Below are 16,231 nucleotides of genomic sequence, written 5' to 3'. Positions count from 1 at the left end.
TCCACTGTTGGGCTCTCTCTACTATGTCCTTGTCTAAATTGCACTATAGAGCCCAGAACTGGATACAGTACTCCAGGTGTGGTTCACCAATGGCAAAGAGAGGCTCTCATCACTTACTCAGAAGTCTGCTAGGTGATAATGCAGTCAAAATAACTGGTGCTTGACTCACAATCATCCAAACCATGTCCCAAATCTCTTTAATATATTTTCTATATAAATCAGTATCAATACTAAAAAAAACCCATTATCAGCAATATAGCTGATATTCACCCATAAATCAACTCTAGTATAACAGGAATCATTTTATATGGGGCTTGCCCCTGCATGGTACTTAGTAATTTAGATACACTGTATCTAAAACCCACTCTCCCATGAAAAAAGGCATTTCAGTTACATATGCAGAAGAAAAATCAGTAAGTCAAAACTTGAATAGCACTGCAGTGCCGGGAACAAATCTAGGTTTACATATTCAGTTGGCAATAAAATATTACCAGCACCACCACAAATGCCCAAAGAAGCTGCATAAGCCATTTTAAGTACTTCAAATTAGGTGGAATACCCAAATAAGACTTCATGATATAATACATCTATAAATATTAAAAGTAAATTTACCTTTAAAATGTGCAACCAGATCTTTGAATTATTGGTGTTGTTGGTGATCTTTAAATGTAGCTTTATTTTGCCCCCAGCTTTGCTTGAATTTTTCTAGTCAAATAATCAAGGCTACCGTACAGAGACTTTGGAAACAAATTTACTTCCTTATGATTCTTAATAAATAAGATATGTAAGCATCTATTCTTGTTTTAAAACAACCGCCTCTCCTTTGCTGTGTTGCATTTATCTCTCCTGTGCAGGACCGCATTATTATTATTATGTCATTATGTTATTATTATGATACATACTTTTCCTAGCTGACTACTACTATGCTTTCTTGTATCTCTCCATTTCATTTCAGATTTTTCATAAAGCTTGGAATGGCCTGTGATCTTATTCATGTTTCTCTCCCACATCTGAAAAAGATTTCTTTTACGGATCATTTATGATCATTCTTCAAAGTCTGGTACTTCTGTGTCTGTTAGAATGGAACTTCTTATAATCGCATTCCCATTTCCTATCATATTTTCTTGTATGAATTTCACTTTTTGACAGAAGAACTGAGGCTATCATCTTATTTTACAAAAACTTAATGTAACATGAATATGTTATTATATGGTTCAACCCCATTTGTCCTCTTTTTCCTCCTTCTTACTCACCTGTCAATGAACTGGTCAATTATGACAAGATCACCAGGTTGTATTTCTTCTCGTAATGAACCACAGGCAGTAGTCACTAATACATGGGAACAATTTTCTTCTTTTAATGCCCAAATATTGGCACGGTAATTGATGTTTGATGGCATAATTGTATGATGCCTTCCATGTCTGCAATGATACATGAAGCAAGAGAGTAAAATAAATCAGACTGAAATTGCCTTCCTTCTCCCAGATAAGGAGAATTTCAGGAAACATATTTCCCCTAACAATATTGAAAGTGGAACTGACCATTTCAGCTACCTCCAGTATATTTTGTTTTCCTAAATGTATTGAGCTGCTCTTGGAATTCAATTTAAGAAGCAGTGGTATAATTTTCTTTAAATGCAAAATTTTAAGTTCAAGACTGTAATGAAAAGAATCTTAAAAATACAATTCAAATATAACACAGCAGCTTCAAGACTAAAATAACCATTTTTCTCTGAATCTTCTAAGTCAGTTCCATAGATTATGAAACCCGTTTTCCACGCACTACAGGGAGTTTTTAAGATTTAAATACATCTCCACAGATTTTCTGCTGAAGAAAGAAGAATGTGCCCAGAAACATTGCTTGTATTCTCCCACAGAAAGAGTGGCACATCACAGAATACTGTGCTCTAATCTGTCATCTTTCCAAGGAAAAGAGTAGAATCATCACATTTTTCTCATTGATCTTTAAGTGATTTGGCAGTTTTCATAAGTTTTAAGAATGACTTCACACTGCTGCAGTATTCTTTTTCAGCAAGACAGGAAATACTTGGCCTTATAAGCACGAGCTTTTGTGCTACCTCAGGCATTGCTACAGAAGCACCTCACTTACATGATTAAATACATTAGAAAATTATTTTCAATCATGTAAGAGAAAAGAAGGAATTTAATTTACCAACTGACATTTTTCAGAGGCCAAAAAGTCCTAAGAATTTGATCATTCAGGAACTGTAGACAACATGATCAAGCACTGTCAGTCAGGATTCCCATATTGTCATTACCACTTCTGATAAGCTACTAAGCTCATAGATTTATTGTTTTATGGCAGTTGCTGTCATAATCTTTTTTATATAATACACATGCCTTTTTTTCCCTAATCTGATTCAGAAGCCTAAACACAAAAGAAAAAATTGCAGGTACCTTAGCCCTAAAAGTAAACTCACAGGGAGAAGGTAAACCACAGCCAAGCTGTTCAGACATCTGTGGTCCAAGGTCTAGTTTGAAACAGTACAGCTATGAGAATTTGACTCAGTAGTTCATTTGAGAAAATAAGAAAAATGTTGTCCAAGTGCAGTAAAAAGCATGAGCAAAGTCCATGAAAGATAAGAAAAGTAAAACCACAGACAGAAGTGTAGTTGCAGAGACAGTTAGCAATCAGCAGCTTTAATGGAAGAACACTGAAATTAAAAAAATCAGGGCCCTGAGTGCACCACTGGGCCCTAAGTGCCCTGGCCAGTCTCACCCTGGGCCTCCACAGAATCTCCTGAAGCCTGTGAGCCTGGGTGCTCCTGCCTCCAAGCTCAGTCTTTGCTCCTGGCCTGAGCTATGTCACAGTGTGCTAGTCCCCAACTGGTCTCACTCACACTCACTCACAGACTTCAGACCTATGCTGTAGTTTGTCTCCAGAGAGGGATGGGCTTTAGACACATGCTACAGCCTTGTCTCTCACCTTCTGCAGTTCCTGCCTAGATTCCCTGGATGGATCCTGTGCTTGATTAATTATCTTGACTTGGCCTGCAAATAGAGCCTGTTATCAGCACCTGCCCTGTCCATTCTGCCCAAATGCCACCAACTGTGTTAGTATTCTTACATTTAATCTTAGTAGCACGTTGGTCCTAGGCATCCATGGTAACACCAGTGTGAAATTTCCACACGTTCACCTGCAGATCCTGCTTCCAGAACCCCTTCAAGTATAGTATAAAATGTCTGAATGACATCAAAAATTACATAGAGAGGGAGAACTGCAGAGGGTACAGCCCCCTAAGCAACTAATTGTAACAGCAAGAGGACTCAATAATCTAAGGGAATGATTTGGATGAGTTTACAGTGGTATCAGCAACACAGCTCATCTGAAGCTGACATGTTCTCTGTTTCACAAAGGAAATCTGCAAGCATAGTGAGCAGATAAATTAATTCATAAGGTTATCAGTAACATCTACCTATCATCCTAGCAAGTGGCCTTGCAGGCTTGCCATTCTTACTAGGGCAATACCTCCCATTGGATTTTTTTATCTAACCTAGACAGCAATTTTAGTACTCTCAGTCCTTGCAGCATCAAATTTGCTTATGAAAAAATCCAAACTTGTGCCAGACTGTGCTAGCAACCTCACAGAGCAAGATGACATCAGAGTAGAAATTCAGTTCATCCAATGAAAAAATTCTGAGAAAACTTAAAGATGCATAATACAAACCCCTTAAAATGCTCATTTACCTTGCTAAGAGCACACAGTCCACATTTTTGATCTTTCCCAAAATCAAAGCATCCGATGGCTGCAAAACAAGCACATAAGAATGAGTTACTGCCTGACAATCACATTACAAACCTTTACTACTACCTAAAATAAGTGCAATGGTTATGAAAGAAAATACTGATTACCATTGTACTCTGATGTTTTCATACTTTAGCTCTGTAATTTGATATGGCAGATTAGTAAAACAGCCTGGAACAGGAAGATCGAACTTTAGACAGGAAGGATTACCACAAATTTTCTGTGTTCATATTAACATTTACATTGCAAATCTTTATTTCGGGGTTTGAAACTGTAATACTTTCTAATATATCAAAAGAGTATTTCAAACACAAAAATTGTAGCATGCACATGTTACCATCAAATTGGTTAACATGACTCACTCTTTTCTGTAAACTACTTAAGTTTCTTTTTTGCTAAATAGGTGCCATTCTCTACTAAAGCCCCCTTCCAACATAAAAAACATTTAACCTGTGCTTTTCCATAATACTCACCGTTCTCTTCTCTGTCCTCTTTCTAACTTGGGCTCGCAGTAGGTTGTGAGGAGTTCTGGATTCCTCCAACCCACCCCTCACTCACTCCCAGCTTCCTGAAAAACTCACTCTTCCCTGCTGCTAGGAGTCCTGCTTTTGGGAAATGAAACGTGATATAACTGAGAAATTCTGGTACATAAGTGGCAGAAGCAGTGTTGCATTTGCTTCAACCAGAGATTTCTCTTACAGCTACACAACAAGAAAATACAACCTTCCTGACTACCAACCAGCCAGGACAACAGAGCATTTTTATTTTAGCTGTCCAGCTGGAACACATTCCTTGCCATGTAAATGGGTCCAAGTCATCAACCACTATTACAGTAAATTAACTGCTCTATGGGCTGTGCTCTGCTCCTGGCCTTCAGACATCTGAAATACACTTTGTTGTAACTTTCCTTTTTGTTAAAACAGCTACTAACAAAATCGTGTTTTATTTACTGATCACAAGTTTGTGTCTTGACTCACATATCTGCATTCAGAAATGTTCTGTTGCCAGCTACTTGACAGAAAACAAACAAAATTGTTATGCTTTATGCAAGATTTCAATTAGTGTTTAGTTCTACAGCTGTTGATTTTATTATACGCTTGAAAATTTGCAGCAATTGACAATTAAGTGATATGGGAGTCACAAGATACCCATTTCTAATAAAAACATCACCTTCTACTTCCTATTGCACAGCTCTTTTTGGTAATTACTCATGTGAAAGCACTCCAACTTACTCAATCATCAATATTTAAATTCTGGCAGACACTTGCTATTTCTTTTTTAAAAAAGGAAACATTCCAGAAAATTTATAACTATTGTTTAGTAGTTATTCTGACTTATTTTTCTTTTTTTCCAAGACTCCTGTTAATATTAAAGTATTGATATTTAAGTGTTTATTCTGTACCTTACATATACTCTTCTCAAACAAACATGGCTTTAAGAGTGAAATTTCACACAGGGCAAAAGCCTTGCTGTGTAGTGGCCGAGGCAACTTGCCATTGCAACTTTCCATAACAATGAAGGTTCACAAAAATTAGCATTTAGAATTTTGTTTTGTTTACATGCATTTGCTGTGTTAAGTAATAAGCACTTATTAAAACTGGTGACTTAAGTCCCCAAAATACCAGAAAAATACTCTTAAAAACTCAAGAGGATTTCTAGCAAAAGTTCTTGCCTCCCATCAAAAAGGTCACTAAGTTGAAGACTGGGCTTTAATTCAAGTTTATTGCAAGAGGTAGATTTAACTTCGTATCCATTTTCAAAAGACTTGGCGTAGTTTGATATTCATTCCCATCACAGAACTCCACTGAATTCTGGCATACACTGACAGTGCAGAAAGAACATAACAGCCTTCAAATTCACAGGCTTCAAGATCTAGTTGCTGCAGCCAGGGTTTCCCTCTCTACCTTCTCACATCCTAGCACTTCAAAAGGCTTCAGGATGGTTGTGTAACAGTACTGTCTGGTGGGCAAGACACCTGACATCTTTGCACTAATTTCCACAAAATGCATTCTGCACATTTTCCAAGTGATACACTGATTATCTTTTTGGCCCATGACTTCTAGAAAAATGGAAGAGAAGAATAAATACTTGGAACAAACAGAGGACTGCTAAATGGTGAGAGGACAGTTTAAGAAAAGAATTGAAGATATGCATCATGGTTCATTAAAAGACATTAAATAAGGATCACACAATCACAGAATTGTTAGGCTTGGAAAAGACCTATGGAGATCTGCTAATCCAGCCTTCCTGCCAAGGCGGGCTTGCCTAGAGCAGGTTACATAGGGACACATCCAGGTGGGGTTTGAGTGTCTCCAGCAAGAGAGGCTCCATTACCCCACTGGGCAGCCTGTTCCAGTGCTCTGCCATCCTCCATGTAAAGAAATTCTTCCTCAGAATGTGTTTTAGTTTACGGCCGTTACTGTTTATCCTGCCACTGAGCACCACTGAAAAGAGTCTGGTATCATCTGCTGGGCACTCACCTTTGAAATATTTGTATGTACTGACAAGATCAACTCTCGGTCTTCTCTTCTCTGGACTAAGAAGGCCCAGCTTCCACAGACTCTTCCCATAAGAAAGAGATCCAGATCCTAGATCACCTCTCTGGCTCTGCCAGACCCTTTCCAATAGCTCCTTGTCATTCTTGTACTGAGGAACCCAGAACTCAACACAGCACTCCAGATGTAGCCTCACCAGGGCCAGGTAGAGAGGAAGTCACAGCCCTTGATCTGCTGGCCACACTTTATCTGCTGAACCCCAGGACAGCACTGGCCCTCCTGACTGAAAGGGTGAACTTGTCATCCAGCACCCCAGGTTCTCCACAGAGCTGCTTTCCAGCAGGTCAGCCCCCAGCTGTGCTGGTACTTGGAGTTATTCCCACCCCACGCGCAGGACTCTAAACTTGCCCTTGTTAAACCCTATCAGGTTTCTCTCAGCCCAGTTCTCCAGACTAAGGTCTCTCTGAGTGGCACCAAAGCCTTCAGGTGTGTCAGCTACTGCTCACAGTTTCGTGTCATCTGCAAACTGGCTTAGGGTTCATTCTATCCCTTCATCGAGGTTGCTGGTAAAGAGATTGAATAAGACTGGACCAACTTTTGATAAGTGCATAAAGTTCTAGAAACAGACATTTCAAACTATGTGTAAACCATGTAACATAGCTAGTATATACTTCCACTCTGCTTTCTTTCTCCCACAAGTTCTTTCCAAGTGCTGTGCCTCTCTACTATTTTCTCAGTCATAGCCAGGAGTGATGATAAAATAATAAAAACTTCCAATGGAGCAATTTGAAATCAAAGCTCTAATACTGTGTTTTTAAAGGAGGATTTAATAAAAGGTCCAATAATAAGTTCTCAGACATTAGAAATTCATAAATGTATTTAACTACTTCCCTCTTTTCACAAAATCCAAGTCAGGTATATATTACTCATTTTTGCAAAAACAGAAAAGAAGAATAGACCTCTGGGCAATTAACCCCAAATTATTACAAGAACAAACAATTGGAATAAATCTCCTTTGTCTATAATATAAATATGCAAAAAGTACTGTTCATGTGGTGTCTAGAGAATTCATTTTTCCCTTGGTCTCACCTCAGAGGCTAGCTGGAACAGAAAACAGAATGAACGTGGAACACTTTTGATAAAAAAATAATTTCAGAGGTTCTGCAAGCCTCCATTCTACCTGTGAGCCAGTTTAGGAATCAACAATGTACATTGTTTTGGGGAGGTAGAAGAGGAGCTTAAGTATTATGTTACATGATCAGGTTTTCCTGGTGCAAGCAAATACCACTCAGTTGAAAGGTGGAACTTTCTGCTTTGTTTCCCAGATATATTCCTGAGCAGAAAAAGACACAGAGCCCCTAGAATAATTTTCTAGAGTGGGAAGATCTCTTGCCCACCAGGGAAGGTGATTCAGAACAAGATCTGTCATCCAGAAAGGAAGAGAATCTAACTGAAAATATATCTGAACAAAGCTTTTTAGGAGCTTCAAAATTCAGTGATGTAAAATTGCTTGGAACAGCATCTATTATCCTGTAGGAGACTAATATAATAAGCTTACCGAGTTTTTTTTTTAAACTATTCTGCACTTTCACTATTAGTAATGTAACTTGATAGATCACAGGAGGACCAATGGCAATGCAGAGAAAAAAACTGTCACAATAGTTTCCTTTAAACTTTTCCATATTTCCCACATTCCTGATGCTAAATTTTGTAGTTAAACGATTCTTAGGATTTAAGAAAGTCAAAGCAGAAGACATTTCGCAGACTTCATATGAAGAGAATGTAAGTTATTATTAATCTTTAGAAAGAAAGGAAACAGAATTTTTCATTAAAGGAAAATCTATTTTGCTGCTGGCAAATGTCAAAGGTACCAATGATCATCTACCCCAGAAAGATTTTCAGTCAAAAATCTTTTGGTACAAGTTTTCTTGTCTAGAAAGTTAAGAATTAAACCCCAAGATTTAAGTATAATGGAATTGTATGCTTTGCATTTTTACATGACAGAAGGAAATGGACATACATTCTAGTAATTACGCTTTGCAATTTCCTTTTGACATTCATTCATTTTCATTCTTCCTAGTTTTGCTTGAACTAAATAGGTTGATGTTTCATCTCAGTTTCTCCTGGGAAATAAAAGATCATAAAGTTCTGAAGTTTATTTAAATTAAGCCCTTGACTTTTTTAACTTTCAGGCAGATTATCTCTCCACTGTTTTCACAGCTCTATGAAGAAGTATCTTTATGGCAGCAAAGTCCCAATTTGGTTTTATTCCAGAACAATCAAGAACAAAACATGCCTTTAGGAAAAAAGAGTAACAAACCATAAACTTTTAAACTTCTCAAGACACACTTAAATAAAAATAAAATTGCCCTCTTGCATTCAGCAATAGCTGTTCCTCTCAACTACGTAGTTCTAAAATGAGAGGTAGGTTGTGTAACCCTTCCTGAATACTAGTCTCACCAGCAAAGTAAGTGAATACTGATCCACCCAGTAACACCAATTGAATTTGAAGCTTGTTTCTGCTTCAATGGAAATCCATTGCATCTTGTGCAACTGTAACTTGTGGACTAAGCTCTGCACATCTTACACTAAGGCTGATCCATCAGCTGCTGAACTGGAAACTGCATTCAGTCACTGAAGTTAATGTGATTCTAATACAGGAGGAAACCTGCATGAAACAACCATCAGGTCAATGGCCTGATTATCAGAAGTTCAGATCTACAGAGAGAGAAAAGGAAGGCAGGCCATTGCTGGTAAAAGAATAAAAGCTTCCTCTTTGGCTGTGCTCTCCTTCTTCGACTGTGACCTGACTCCATGCAGGTCAGCTTAACAGTCCCAGCTGAACTCAGGACATTATCTCGAATTCATGCTTAGATTCATACCATGGTATCTCAGTTGTATTCTCATTCCTCTCAATGAAAAAATATTCCTGAGCTCTCTTTTTTAAGTTCAGCCTATGCTAGATGCGTAATATGCAGGCTCAGACAGAGGCAGTCCATTGATCAAGGTCTCTCACAAACCACAATAGGAACCAATATTAATTTTCTGTTATTTATGTTGCATTCTGTGAAGAACACAGAAAAAAAGACACTAGATAAGCTACTTACTAGTAAAAAAATCCCACAAAGTAAAAAAGCCTTCCATACTGACCAAAGGTAAATGGCTGATAAAGATTTTTTCACTCCTTTCTGCAGGAGCAATCCTGGAAGTACTACTCTTCTCAGGAATACTGAACCCTACTGTAGGCCACTTACTGTACTGCAGAATCTCCATCCCCCAAATCCTGTGTGCTATGACAGAACAGACCTTCAAATGCTCTGCTGCCACTGTGCCCTTAACTCTGATCTGAACACAACCCTGTGAGGGAGAAGTGTTCCATCCATCCTAGACAGGAAAGCTTCAGTTAATATCTACTATAAGCGTACTATTACTTTTGCTTTGCCAGCACTCTCCAAAAACATCCATGCTGCGATGAACATTCATGACTCTCAAGAAACAGAGAATGCAATGGCAACTGCTTTGGTTTAGCTAGTGGATTCCCCTTCAGACCAAAGCTACTTGTGGAAACCAGTATAGAAAACAAGAGGAGGTAGGTTCCTTTCATTCTATTACAATCTGTTAATTAATTTTGAAAGATAATAGAAAAGTCAAATGCATTCTTCTGACTGTGTTTTCACTTCCTTTAATACTTATCTCCTTCCCCTTCCTTATGGTGCAGATACAAACTTCTCTGGCTCTTTACACTCCATTTTAAACCATTTTTGAGTGGAGGCATGGATTTGGTTTTCAATCACATCCCATACCACTGAGTTTTATGGCAAGCTTCCAGTCACAAAATAGCACTTGCTACCAGATACCAGATTTTTTTTTTTTTTGTATGTACACTGTAGATTGCATAACATATAATTCTAATAGCAATTATAAAGCACCCAGACTCCCCATATCCTACAAAATGATAACCTAAGATCAAATTCTTCTATGAGTTTCATGTGACAACTAGAACATCTCTCCCCTTGATTTCCTACCTAGGAAACTCCCTCATCCTTTGTCTTGCCTGTTTGTACTGTAAATGCCTTGTGCCAGGAATTATCCTTCAAAACACACCCAGTGCTGTGTACAGAGCAACAGCCCTAGCCACCACTCCCTTCTGCTGAGGAAAAGGACAGAAGCAATGTAAAGGAGACCCTCAGGTGTACCAGGGTCACAAAAAGTTTCAGAGCTTAATTTTCAAATACTTTTCAAATTATGTGGCTGTAAGCATGATCTTACATTGGCATGTAAAACATAATTCATTAGTTACAAGGAAAATGGTGTCTCATATACCTCAAAGGACAGTTTTCTGCAATTCAGAAAAGTTCTTGGACTGATCTGACAGGTAATACAGGTCACACACTAGTACAAATTTGAAAGAGATGGTTTATCCCTTGACTGTAAATTCAGCAGTGAGTTTCTAAATTAATCCAATCTAAAAATGAGAAGAGGTATAGTCTCCTTCACACATAATCTTTGCAATAATACTTCACTTTTACAAACTAAGAGTCCCACAACACATAGCAACTAAAACCAGTTGTGCCAGCACCTCCTTTACCAGTCTGAAAATTCTTAAAGCATACAAACATCTTGAAAATTGGCAAAAAGTTACAGTAATAAGTAAAAAGGTTATACAGACCTTGCCATAAGGAGTGTCAACATATTTTTCTGTTCTTCCCTCCAAGATATCCGGATCATCCAGGCCAGTTCCACCGATAATTCCAATCTTACACAGAAAGTACATATTAGTCTTCTTGCAATTCACATTTAACTGCATGCCTGAAAAACTAACCAGGCAGCTACAAAATGTATCTTTGTCTCAAGATGAGGTTAAACCACAGATCAACAAGCCACTCACTGTGCTTTTCCAGAATGCAAATTTCAAATACCTGATTTTAAACAACTGTATTTAGCTTGCTGATTTCTTACCTCAATTGTCCTCTTTAAAATAGCAAATTAAAAAAAACCAAAAGCTACGTAAAAGTGCACAAAGATGTGCCATTAAACATTTATTTCCAATATAAAAATTAAGATTGCTATTTGGGAATGCCTGTTATGACTGAGAAATACATGTAGAAAACCCATTAAAACAAAGGCTTCTTGTTTATATGGACAAAAAGTCTTACACATAACCACCATACTGAGTATCAGGCTGTCATGGTTTTAAGCCCAGCTGGAAGTTAAGCATCACACAGCCACTTGCTCAAACCTCTCTTCTTTTCCTGCACTCTGGTGGAATGGGGAGTGGAATCAAAGTAAAACTTGTATGTTGATATAAGAAAAGTTTAATCACTGAAAATAAAGTAAATATGGTAAAAAAGATAACTGTAATAAACAGTAATAATGATAAAAAAGGGAAAAAACTAGTGATGCACAATACAAGTGCTCTGCACCCACTGACTAATGCCAGACCCCCACTCTCAAACCCTTAGATGCCCTTATGGGTAACTACCTCAGTTCATATAGTGGGCATGGCATCCTATGGTGTGAAATATCCCTTCAATCCATTTAGGTCACCTGTCCCAGCTATGCTCCCTCACAGTTTTGTTTGCATCCCCAATCCTCTCCCCCTCAGCAGAGCATGAGACAGGGAAAAAAGAAGTCCTTGATTTAGGATTAACATGACTCAGCAAAACCCAAAACACCAGTGTGTTATCAACACCCTTCTCATTCTGAATCCAAAACACAGCACTGGAACAGCTACTGAGGGGAAATTAACTTTACTATAGCTGTAACCAAGACACAGGCATTTCCATATGGTATTATACATCCAAAACAAAGTTTTGTTTTCAAAAAACATTTTTGGAAAAAAAACTAGTCTTTTGTTTTGACTTGACAAATCTAAGGTTTCCCAACTAAAATCCCTGCTGTGTTTTGATTTGCCTGTGTTTGCATATTCCACCTAAGAAAAATGCATCTGATTTTTCTTTTTCTGATTTTTCTAGTTCATAACTGAAAAGTAACTTGGTTTTGTCTCTCTAGGGATAATTAGATTTTCAATTAAGTCAAGCTTTTTCTAGAGTTCAGAACACTTGTAATTCTTCAGACGGAGTAGTTATGGTCAAACTTTTCACAAGTGAAAACTTAGTAACGGTATCTAAAAATGATGTCATCATTTATCACACATAGAGAAAATTAGTGTTTCACTTTTTTCTTCAATGTGACTAGTTGTTGCAAAGTTTGTATCAAGTTGAATACATATCATGACTGATTTGCTTATCACGGAAAAACAAAATTTGAATCATTCTGACATAACTTATTTCCACAAAGCCTGAATACTTCCTAAGTAAAACCTTCAGACTTCAATATACAACACCCTCCTTCCAGAACACACAGAGCTAGCTGCCTCTTACTCCAGCTTTTTCTTACTTTCACATTCGTAGAGACCCCATCTGTTCAATGATTGTATTAACTGGCTCATTAAGCACTTATTTTCACGAAGAAGAGGCTCTGTGTTCTTTGTTACTTATAAACACTTCTCTAACAAAGAATGACTTGACTGACAATGAATGACATGACTTCCATACCCAGTCATGTAAACGCTGATATGATGAGATAGTTTTAACCCATATCCTACTTCCTTCTGCTACCCTCCTTCTCGTGGAGCACAAGAAAAAGTGCTAAGGAAAATAGCAGTACTAACCCACATAATCTGACCCTGAATACACGTACAAGCTTTAAGGAAGACCTAGATCATTGTTTGCGGTAGTACTGATGGGTCTGTCCACATGTTACTCACGTTGCTTAGCTATCACAAAGGTTCTGACTTGGATTGCTCATGACAATCCTGAAAACTACATACACTTTAGGATAAATAATAAACTGCCTTAAGAATCATGGAAGGTATGCAACAGGAACAATTACAAAACTCAAAATCAACAAAAGACTATCTTTAACACTGTTCATGTATACATTCAGTAAACACTGATGATTGCTACATTAACAGAAAACAGGACCAAAATGGTGCCTTTTCTATTTTTTTCAATCTAGGGGGAAAAAAAAAGTTCCTTCAGCAACTTTGCTAGTTTTAGTTGGGTATAACACTTGTTTTACTAGTGCCCTATGACTTAGGATTCAAAAGGGAACTGAACTTTTACATCTAGCATAGTGAAAGTTGTTGGGAACTGAGGAAAAGTGCAGTGCTGGAGAGAGCAGCTGCAGCTGCACGACATAAAAGTTATTTTGAAACTGCAATGCTTTAAGGTTATTATACACACACAGATGAATCAAAATAACAGAGTGTTCCTTGTACAGAAAGCAGCAGGCCTAGCCTGTGGCAGCATAGGCCTGGTGTGGTTGCTCTCAAACTTTTTCTCGGGCTCCATAACCCAGCTGCTGCAGCAGCATCAACATGTGCTTTGGCTGCACTGTTCAGTTCCTGCACAGGCTTTTACACTAATAGCCATGCCGTCAGAAATGGCAGACTGCAATGAGCTTGCAAAATATTCACAGGTCTCAGGGTTCAGAACCTGGAGGACAGAAGACCTAGACTATGTTGAGTTTGTTCTGCCTTCTTATTCACCGCAAACTTACCTCCGTGGCACTCTGAGCCACCTGAGGCAACACTGGCTAGAGAAATGCTGGGCTCACTTGTAATTCACCGGAGAGGTAATTCAGTGGAAGGAAAGTCAGGCCAGCAGAGATTTTCAAAGTAGCTGCTTCTCCAATCCTCTAAGGTCAACTTGGAGCTGGTAGTTCTAATCCTAAAATTAATTTTGCCTGACAATTATTTTTCCTCCAGCATACATGATTTCCAGAAATACCATCTGCATCTGGAAACCAGACACAAAAATCTGATTCTATACGAAATTCTGCTTTCCAAACCTTCTAGTGAATTATCAAAATGCAGATGCTCTAGGCTCAGTGGGAGAGATACCCTACATCCTTGTTCTGGTCAGGACAGGATTAATTTTTGCAGTAGCCTGGAAGGGCCACGACTAGGACCTAGAGGTTATTCCGTATGACTTTGTATCATCTTCCAGAAACAGGGGAAGGGGCTCTGGGTCAGGGCAGCATGACAATTGGGTATTTTTGGGCTCCGCATAGTGGTGAGCTGCTCACCTCACTTGATTATATAGTTGTTGTTACTGTCTGTTCTCTTATCTCATTGTTGCTTCCAGCAAATTGTTCTCATCTCAACCCATGATCTTCATCTTTTGTGCCTCCAACTTTGCTCTCATTCTGCTGCAGGGGGTGGGGAGATGTGGGGGGGGTGGGTTCGGAGTGCTTTCTCCTAAATTGGAGAGCATCATGTCTAAACCACAACAACTGCGTCAGGGGAGCTGAGTTCTATTCCCACCTACCAGCCCAAGCACTGAAATTATGGGAAGACAGAGAGAATGTGACCAAGGAAGAACAGTTTCACTTTTCCTCAAAAGTCAGAGATCTGACCTCACACCTAGAAATGACCTCAAGAATAGAAAGATGTAAGAAAGACTGCATTCTCCATTCCAGACTTTGCATTCTACAAAGAGACACAAGTTGTAAAAGTATAAGTCGTAAAATTAACAGAGGCTGTATTGAAGGTTATCTGAAATTAAATATCAAGTAAAATGGCATTACAGTAGAATGTCTCAAACATTCTGATGAAGAGCAACAGAAGAGAAACCTAACAAAAAGTTATCACACCAGTGACTACAGAAATCAAACCCATTTCTCTGTGGAAGTCCAAGTAACAATCACACCTGGTGTTTGGTGAACTTCTCCAAGTAGGTTTAAGCCGGAGGGATAGAGGTAGCACTGCAGCAACAGCTTACACTTGTTCATTTGTGGATCCTAGTACATATCATTATCATTTATGGGTCGTTTGGACAACTGATCACCAACAAACCCTTCTGTATACCTCGTTTCTGTTTTGGGGATACTGAGAAAGGGGTGAGGATGGCATTACAAATAATTTTGCTTAAAAGGAGACAAAAATCGAGCTGCATATAATTTACACTAAAGAGAATAAACCTGTAGATTGAAGACACCTAAAACGACTGGGATTTTTCTACTTCACTACAGAAAAATAATGCAGAGTTTGTGGAAAACTCAAATTTCAGCCTGACCACCGGCCTGCTCGCCCCTGGTGCCATCACCATCTCTTTCAAACACCCAGGAGACAAGTCTTAAGAGAGGAAGTTTTGCACTGCTCACTTCTGCCAAAACTTAAGAGTTCCGCGCACGTTTAAAAAACAGAGCCCACGGCTACAGACCCACGATTCCTGTCACTGACAAATCCAACACGCTGCATACAGGTCATATGGAAAATGAGATTTCTCCGGATAAAAAAAAAAAAAAAAAAAAAAAAAAAAAAAAAAAAAAAAAAAAAAAAAAAAAAAAAAGTCTCTTCCGGGCGGGCCGCGGGCGCCCCCCCTGCTCGGGCCTGGGCCAGGGAGCGCTCCCGGCCCGTCCCGTCCCGGCAGGCGGCGCAGGAGCAGGCAGCAGGCTGGGAAGGCGGCAGGAAGCGGGCAAGGACGCGGCGGGCAGGAGGGAGGGGAGGAAGGAAGGGAGGGAGGAAGGGAGGGAGGAAAGAAGGCAGCGCCTCTCGGCACGCGCTCGGCAGCACTGGCAGGGCAGCGGCGCGGCCCGCGCCATCTCACTCCCGCAGCCGCCCCGAGACGGCGGCGGGGAGCGTTTGCGGGCGGCGATGGGCGCCACCTGCTCCCTCCCGAGGCGCGGCCGGGCGGAAGCGCGCTTACCTTGACGGGCGCCGAGGCGGCGGCGGCGGCCATGCTGGCGGGAGGGCGGGGCGGCGCGGCGGGGGCGCTGGGCCCGCCGGGGAAGGCGCTCGGCCGGCAGGGGGCAGCACCCGCCCGCGCTGGGCGCCGCGCCGGGCCGGGCCTCGGGGGCACCGCCCCGGGAGGGGAACGGAGCCCTGCCGTGCCTGACGCCGCTGGGTTCGCAGGGAGCCCTGCCGTGCCTGACGCCGGTGGGTGCGCGGGCGGGGCTCCTGGCT

General features: G+C 40.0%; 1 protein-coding gene across 1 annotated transcript in view; it reads right to left on the bottom strand.

The window, feature by feature from the left end:
- The window catches only part of MTAP (methylthioadenosine phosphorylase), a 32,731-nt gene extending 16,707 nt beyond the window's left edge, over window positions 1-16,024 (bottom strand). Inside the window, exons 1-4 of the mRNA XM_083884060.1 lie at window positions 15,975-16,024; window positions 10,931-11,017; window positions 3,709-3,767; window positions 1,254-1,421 (exon numbers count right to left, since the gene is read on the bottom strand). Coding sequence (XP_083740186.1) covers window positions 1,254-1,421; window positions 3,709-3,767; window positions 10,931-11,017; window positions 15,975-16,007 — 347 coding nt within the window. The 5' untranslated portion in view covers window positions 16,008-16,024. The remainder of the gene's footprint in view (window positions 1-1,253; window positions 1,422-3,708; window positions 3,768-10,930; window positions 11,018-15,974) is intronic.
- Between the last annotated feature and the right edge of the window lie 207 nt (window positions 16,025-16,231).

Source organism: Zosterops lateralis, assembly GCF_965231275.1.
Source record: "Zosterops lateralis genome assembly, chromosome: Z".
NCBI classification, from domain to species: domain Eukaryota; kingdom Metazoa; phylum Chordata; class Aves; order Passeriformes; family Zosteropidae; genus Zosterops; species Zosterops lateralis.
Note: the sequence above shows the minus strand (reverse complement) of the source record. Positions and strands in the feature narration are given on the sequence as shown.